Source organism: Apodemus sylvaticus, chromosome 21 (genome assembly GCF_947179515.1).
Source record: "Apodemus sylvaticus chromosome 21, mApoSyl1.1, whole genome shotgun sequence".
In the NCBI taxonomy this organism is placed as follows: domain Eukaryota; kingdom Metazoa; phylum Chordata; class Mammalia; order Rodentia; family Muridae; genus Apodemus; species Apodemus sylvaticus.
The window spans coordinates 25,483,303-25,491,628 of NC_067492.1; the positions used below are offsets into that span (position 1 = coordinate 25,483,303).

Sequence of the window (8,326 nt, forward strand, 5' to 3'; positions counted from 1 at the left end):
TATGGACTTAACTCATCTTTTACCAGTTACCCCATCCTGCTGTATTTGCCACATGCCACCCCAACACATTATAAATAAACACACACCCTGTTTATGCCCATGCAAGTGTGTGTGTGTGCACGTGTGTGTGTGTGTGTGCGCGCGTGTGCGTGTATGTGTGTGTGTGGTAAGGTGTCTCCCTGAACTCGGAGCTCACTGATTGACTGGTCAGCAAACTCCAGGGATTTTCATCTCCACTTTCCTAGGGTTGAATTCCAAGCACGTGCTTGTAATTCTAAACACCTGGCTGTGCTTGTACGTTGAAGCAGCTGTGGTTTAGTTAAGACTGAGACCTGATACCTCTCATTCTAGTCTGACCCCCCTCATCTTCTAGATATGGCACCCTGATTAATTCTTTTACTTCTTTTAGCCTCAGTTCCCTCATCTGTGGAATGGACACATTAACTCTTCTTTGCAGATCTCTTGAAGGAAGCAAGGAGGCCACAAGAAACATGGATCCTAAGGCCTTATAAGGGTTTCCCCATACTACCTCATAGCATCCCTCTAACATGCAAACCTTTATTAACTCCCATTTTATAAGTGAAGAAACTGAGACCCAGGAGTGAACAGCTAAAGTCCCTTCCTCTCTAGTCCCTTGCTTCACCAAGGGATGGACAAAAACTAGGGATCTATGGGTATTTCCAGCAATGCATTTAGAGTGACTCTGCGTTTACCTCCAGGCTCATTGAGAAAGAGTATCATAATTGATTAGTGATGTCTGCTCTGGACACAGAAATGGTGGAATGTTGAACATGCTCTCTGTTTGCCCTCAAATCCTTCCTTCTGTTGATAGCAACAGAGGTAACCATGACAACAAGAAGAGCAAAGAAACACTGTCCATGCATTTATGGCAAGTGGTAGAGCCCTTAAGAGGTGGGGCCTTGCCAGACAGGTAAGATCACCAGGGCTATACTTTTGAAGAGGATGTCGGGAATCCAAGAGCTTTCTTGCTATCACGAGGCGAAGACGTTTCCTTTATCATTGCTGTGATATTCTGCCTCACCACAGGCCCCAAATCATCATGACCAACTGACCATGGGCTGAAACCTCTGAGTCACGAGCCAAATAGTCATGCCCTCCCTAAAGTTAATCACCCAGGTATTCTGTCACAGCAACGGGAAAGCTAACACACAGTCCAAATCCATTTACCCCTAGAGTCCCCCCACCCCCCTTTAAAGACATGGCTACTACAGAGATAGGCAGTGGGACAGGATCTTGAGTATTTTTTCAGAGCCTGATACCATTGTATAGATGAACAAACTGAGGGCTTGGGAAGGTGAGTAGTATTGCAGCAGCTGCCAAATATCACTGCTAGGGTGTTTCCATAACACACAACCCGACATTACCCTTACTCCGAGTGGGGGGTGTCGTAGGCATATATGGGGTCCTGCCAGGCTATGATCCTGCCAGGCCTCTGGCATCCACCATAAACGTGACAATGGCGTGCCCACGAGTTCTCCATAGATTGTGGGCTCTGCCCCCCTCTCCCTCATTTGCTTTGCTCCATGGTGGTTAGTCTCCAGTCTCTTCCGCCTCACCCCACCCTCAAACAGCTCCCTCAGATCTGTCCCCAGAGGCCATAGGGAAGCAGCTTGCCCCCACCACACGGGAGCTACATGGTGCTGCCATCTGCTTGATGACAATGAAGAGGATGTGTAGCATCTGTGCTTAGAGCCTGGGTCCCCAGGGAGTCTTAGGCTGTTCTGCCCGGCAGAGCCCAGATGGAACTGATTCCCTCCATCCCCAGACTTCCTGAGGAACAACAAACCTCCTCTACACTCAGGGATCCAGGCAAGACCTCTGCATGCCCGGAAAGGCTCACAGACATCTTCATGCAGAGGAACCCCCTTTCCTTTTGCAGCCACATGGCCAGCGCACAACCAGTCTTCCCTGACAGGGTTTCCCTGTCTTCCTCTTTTCTCATCCTCATTTCTTTTCTCCCTCAGTCTTCTCATCTTCCCAATGGGGCCGCTGCTGGGAGCTGCTGGAGGTGCCCTTGAGGGGCAGAGACAAGCTGAGGTGTCTGAAGGTGACATGGGATTGGACGTTTATAGACCTACAGCCCGGCCCATTGTGGCTGATGTCTGCCCAACTCCCAGGAGGTCAGGGAAGCATGCCACATCTTTTCCAGTTTTCAGTAGTGACCTGTCACCCTGTCACCAGCCACCTTGCTCTCTGCTCCAGGTAGATGTGACCCCTCCACTATCTGCAGACTTCCCAAGCTCTGACTACTGGATAGAGGTCTTTCTTTGGGAAACGGATGGGCTTGGTTTTTCTTCTGTGGGTCTCATGTCTAAACCACAGGGACCAGGGGAGCAGGGCTGTGAATGGGAACAAACTGTCTCCTACTCTGAGTTTTCCAGGTTTCATGGCTGTGGCATCTTTGTACAACCTGGCAAGATCATTAGGTGAGCTACCAAGATGGTCTCTGCCACGTTTCTCACTGCACAGAGCAGTTCTAGGTGTGTGTGTGTGTGTGTGTGTGTGTGTGTGTGTGTGTGTGTGTGTGAGAGAGAGAGAGAGAGAGAGAGAGAGAGAGAGAGAGAGAGAGAGAAAGAAAGAAGGGGTGTTTGGCCTCAGATGGCCATTCCTGGGCATCCTAAGTATTTCTTTTCATTATTTTTAAAGTTTTGAAAATTTAAGGCAGAGAGAGAGAGAGTCTCCTTCTAGGTTGGTCTGGAGTTAGGGATGATCCTCCCAAGTGCTAGGGTTACAGGAATACTCCCCACGCCTGGCTCCTACGAGCTCTGTGGGGGCTTTTCAGGGTTTCAAAGCATCCCCTCCCTGCACACCATACCTCCAGGACCTGAACAAAGGTCTTCAATCTGCATGGTGGTGGCAGACCCCGGGGGTGGGGGGTTACTGGCTTCACCCACTTGTTCATCTGCTCAGCCAACAGTGAGCTTGGTGCTGAGGGCAGCCAGAGGGCAAGAGCAGAGCGGACCTGCTTTCTGGAAGCTCACCTTCTACTGGGATGTGCACAGGCAAGCAGGGATAAAGATAAGCGAGCAACTTCTGGACTTCTAGATTGTATCTGAAGGGGCGGGGCGGGGCAAAGGGGCTCTAACATGGCAAACTGTTGGCCTCACTCAGAAACGCCAGGATTCACTTGGGCAGTTAGCAATGATGGGCGTATGCACAACAGGGAGACTGAGGGTCACTCAGATTTCTGACCTAAGGGCTAGATTCACTGGTGGTACCCAAATCAATATATTTATGGTTTATATCATGAACTAGATGACAGAGATGGAGTTGGAGATGGAGATGGAGTTGGAGATGGAGATGGAGAGGGAGAGGGAGAGGAAGGGGGAGAGGGAGAGGGAGAGGGAGAGGGAGAGAGGGAGAGGGAGAGGGAGAGGGAGAGGGAGAGAGGGAGAGGGAGAGGGAGAGGGAGAGAGGGAGAGGGAGAGGGAGAGGGAGAGGGAGAGGGAGAGGGAGAGGGAGAGGGAGATGGTTTAGAGGGAAGATAGACCATTCAATTTGGGGCAGGTTGAGTATGAGGTGTGGTGGGGTGGGGGCAGTAGAAAGCAGAGGGACCCAGGAAGAAGCTGAGATAGACAGGCTGGGAACCACCTGCCCAAGGCTGTAGGGCAATAGAGCAAGTTGGACCCCCATGAAGTCTGGCTGTGCAGAATAAGAAGGGGACTGGGCTGGACCCTGGGGCTGAGCAATGGGGACAGGTGTGGTTCTCCTCCTCCACACTAAAGGAGCCATGATGGGCAGGGTGCACGAACAGAGTGGCTGGAAGACCCTAGGAGGGTCAGGAGTCAAGAACGTGGAAGCCACTAACAGCATCGCATCCACCACGGTTCTCCTTCTCCACTCCGTCCTCCTTTCTTCCAGGTTGCCAGAGCTTTGCCACATCTAGCTATATACTCTTGGCAGATGAGCCTACAGCTGGCCTCTTCCCTGAGATATAAATGTCGAGGACACTGCCCTTATTCTGACTAAATCCCATCCTCATGGGACACGCAGCCCCGCCGCCATCACTGGCATTCCTTCAGTATTTTAGGAATTAGCATCTGGGGCTGTGACTATGTGAGAAAGATGTGCTCAGCCCAGGATGGCATAATCTAGCAAATCTTAGCGCGAGTGAAATGAGAGTCAGTGTGTGTGGATACCAGGGCAGCGGGTGGTGTCCTCTGATGTCACTTCAACACACAGCTATGACTTCTCAACATTCGTGCATTTTTTTCCAGTCGGGGGGGGGGGGCTTTCTATAGTGAGAGATATAGAATGAATTTCCTTAGGGAGTTAGCCCCCAAGGAACATATTGTGTAGGACCCAAATTCATTAAGCATCATTTGTGGGCATTTAAGCTTTGGAAGAAGTGAAGGCTTCTGTTTCCCGCAGAAACCATACATCACAGCACACCATCACACTAAAGGCCCTGAAAAGGTGAGCAGCGTCTAACATGTTTGTAGCATGACTCAGCCGACGCTTTGCACACTTAGTCGGCCATGGGGTTGCGGGTGGTCAGAGAGCGCATGGTTAGGGTGCTTCAGAGGAAGCTTGATCCGCATTTGGGGAGCAAGACAAAGTGTGGCTTTCAGGTTCCAGGCGGCCCACTGCAGATGTTGGGCTGGCCTGCGTCCGTTCCTGTTCCCCAGCCCCAGATTCAGTCCCTCCACGCTCTCCCTGGCCAGTCTCGGCGCCTTGACTCAACATCCCAGGTTCCGTCCTTACAACTCCACCCTCTAGCTCTGCAGGAGCTAGACCCCAACAGTGATGGACAAGGAAGAGACTTACAGGGGCAAGGGCGTTTGAAGGACATGTAATCCTTGGAGCAGAACAGTGGAGCCAGCCTGCCCACGAGCACAGCTCTGACTTCTTGAGGGGGGGAGGCCCCCTCCACTCACCTGTGGAGACACAAACAGGCAGGTGATGGGATGCTTACAGCATCCACCATGTCCAGGGGCTGGGTGCTTACATCACTTTGGGGCACAGGTCTTATGGACACATTCTGAGTCTGGGATCCCCGGGCTACAAAGTGTGGAGTGTGGATACGGGAATAGGGTGAATGAGTGTTGAGGTCACAATGATGGGGGTGTGCGGTGCAGATCTCTCTCTTGGGTAGACCTGGAGTGGAGCTATAAAGCCATGGAGTTCTACCGTGGACACTTGCTATTCCCACAATAGCATCCCCAGTGACTTGGGGCTGTTGGTGTGGACCAATTCTTAAAGACTGGTCCAGAGTCCTCCTTACACAGAGGAAAACATCCCTGGAGAAGGGAGATGCTTGCTCACAGCATCTTGGCTGGCTTTGGGAGGGTGTTCCCTGACTCCCAGCCCAACCTGTGTTATGATTATTGCTTGAAGAACCAAGAGTCTCTTTCGAGGCGCAGAGAAGTCATGTAGCTTGGCCAAGATCACACAGCTGCCAACTAACAGGCTGGAGTGAGATCTCAGATCTGTCCCCCTCTCATGCCCCCAGCCAGCCAGCACATCCCTTTAGAAGGTAGCTAGTTACTGCATCAATTTAAGAATAAAGGCAAGTGGAAGGGAAATGCCTCTTCCCTACCTGTACTTTACCCCCACATGAACTTGGGGTGACACCTGATTTTCCGTGCTGCTAGGCTGTGCTGGGGCCACTTTAATGATCCGTCACAAGGGGAAACACTTTTCAAAGTAATATCCTCTCATGTTACACTAAATACCTGAACCTAATCAGCCTCTCTTTGTGTGTCCCCAGAGGACACAGCACGGGCTCTTACTTCTTAGGGAGCGAACACTTGACTTCAGAAACTAAAATGCACTTTAAGAATTTTTTGTTGCTATTGTTGATGTTTTATTTGTATGGACATTTTGCCTGCAGGCAGGCCTGTGTGCACTTGTGCATCTGCTGCCGTTAGGGGCCAGAGGAGGACTTTTAGTTCTTTGAAACTAGAGTTTCAGAGAGTGGTAAGCCGCCATATAGGTGCTAGGAACTGAACCTGGGTCCTCTGGAAGAGCAGTCAGGGCTATTAACTGCTGAGCCATCTCTCCAGTCCCCTAAAATGCACTTGTGGGGGGTGACCAAGTGGGACCATGGATGCTGAGTCCAGGGCCTCGTGCAAGGAGGCCAGTGGGAAACAGCCTGCCTCCTTCCCCTCTGTCCCGGTGGCTGCCAGCCTCTCTGACTGCATCATGTGGCAGAATTTACCTGTGAGAGTCAGACCCCGCCCCCAGGCTCTCAGCCCAGCCTCACGTAGACATCCTTTTCATATGGGCTTTCTGCTTCAAACATACAGAAGTTTGGATGTACCCATTGGCTGAGCACACTGTGTGGAAACATTGGCTTTTCTGTTTAGTAGGTGAACAAGGGTCTTTGGGTTCCCTAGCTTTTCTCCCAGGTTCCTTAATATTAAAGTCAGTGCAGCCGCCTCCTGGCATTGACTCTGGACAAAGCACTTTGCCTCACTGACCCTCATATCCTCCCCAGGGAAGCAGGGATAAGCTTGGAACAGGCTTTAGGAGCAGCAGGCTTGTGTGGCAGGCCTCATGGTGTGTGACAGGCCACATGGTGTGTGACAGGCCTCATGGTGTGTTACAGGCCTCAGGGTGTGTGACAGGCCTCAGGGTGTGTGACAGGCCTCAGGCCTCACGGTGTGTGACAGGCTTCATGGTGTGTGACAGGTCACATGGTGTGTGACAGGCCACATGGTGTGTGACAGGCCTCATGGTGTGTGACAGGCCACATGGTGTGTGACAGGCCTCATGGTGTGTTACAGGCCTCATGATGTGTGACAGGCCTCTGGGTGTGTGACAGGCCTCAGGGTGTGTGACAGGCCTCAGGGTGTGTGACAGGCTTCATGGTGTGTGACAGGCCTCATGGTGCTCCCTTTGTTCTTGTGGGGGGGAGGTTGGTGGTGGTGCAGGAGGAATACAGCTGATCTGGGGACGCCTCTGATGGTAGTGACTCGCCACTCACCTCCCAACATTGTTCAGCTCTCCCTGCGTGAACCCTAGGCTGGCCTGACATCCACTCTTGGTCTCCATAGAAACCAAAAGAGAGTTTTCTCCCAGGGAGGAGGGGTGAAGAGAGGGAGGGTAGGAGGTGATTGCCCAGGCTGCTAGGAGAACCAATTTTACACCAGAAGATTTGAGAAGAATTTCTAAGGCCTGCGAACCTTGCTTTCAAAAATCACATGTGAGAGCTGATGTGTGCATTCACATTTGTAGATGTGCAGGATTCACTATGTGTGTATGCACATGGACATACATGGGGATGTGGAGGGCGCGTACGCGTGCACACACACACACACACACACACAAACACACACACGGCTGTTCATGCCTGTATGTGTGTGAAGGCCAGAGGAAGGCATCAGGTACCCTGCTCTATCTAGCATTATCTACCTTATTCTCTTTAAACATGTCCTGTCACTGAACCAGGAGCCAGCAAGCCTCAGACATCCTGTCTGTGCACCCACACCCCAGCTTTGAGTTATAGGTATTCATGGCTACTCTTGGCTGCCTTCCTTCCTTCCTTCCTTCCTTTCTTCCTTCCTTCCTTCCTTCCTTCCTTCCTTCCTTCCTTCCTTCCTTCCTTCCTTCCTTCCTTCCTTCCTTCCTTCCTTCCTTCCTTTCCTTTCTCTCTTTCTCTCTCTTTCTCTCTCTCTTTCTTTCTTTCTTTCTTTCTTTCTTTCTTTCTTTCTTTCTTTCTTTCTTTCTTTCTTTCTTTCTCTTCCTGCCTTCTTCCTTCCCCTTCCTTCCTTCCTTCCTTCCTTCCTTCCTTCCTTCCTTCCTTCCTTCCTTCCTTCCTTCCTTCCTTCCTTCCTTCCTTTCATTCTTTCTTCCTTGTGGGTGCTGGAATCCTGCCCCAGCGTCTTCTAACTTTGTAGTGCACTGGCAGAGCGCAGGAGTTTAAAAACTGCATGCTGACGGTAAGGCTGCTCCTGGGGACCCCAGATGCATGCAGAAGTGCAGGTTACCTTCTCTTGAGGGGCTCCCCTTAAGGTGTTGCCTCTCTGTGAAGACTCTCTGGTGTAGCCTGTTCCTTTCCCTGGACCCAGAGACTCTGAGGGGGAGGCTGATGATTCTCAGGCCATGGGGAGCATGGGTGTCTCACGTCCAGGGCCTAAGAACTCCCGTATTGTGTGTTCTCAGCAGCTAAAGTAGACAGTCCTATGTGGGGAGGCTTTGGGAACACTTGGCTCTACACATGTGGTTCATATCAGTTAAGTGCTTGGTAAGTGCCACTTAGATCACCTGCTCTGTTGGGCAAGGACCTCCAGCAGATCTGCCATCTGCCCTTCGTGTTCTGGTTAGCCTACTAGCAGGCTACAGTGGGTCTCTTGAACTTCAG

The 8,326-nt window shown here is 51.3% G+C and overlaps 1 protein-coding gene across 1 annotated transcript in view; it reads right to left on the reverse strand.

Annotated features, from left to right (window-relative positions):
• Positions 1–8,326, reverse strand: part of Bean1 (brain expressed associated with NEDD4 1) — a 51,906-nt gene that overhangs the window by 34,451 nt on the left and 9,129 nt on the right. The window contains exon 2 of the mRNA XM_052166513.1: positions 4,789–4,898. Within this exon, the coding sequence (XP_052022473.1) occupies positions 4,789–4,813 (25 nt within the window). The 5' untranslated portion in view covers positions 4,814–4,898. The remainder of the gene's footprint in view (positions 1–4,788; positions 4,899–8,326) is intronic.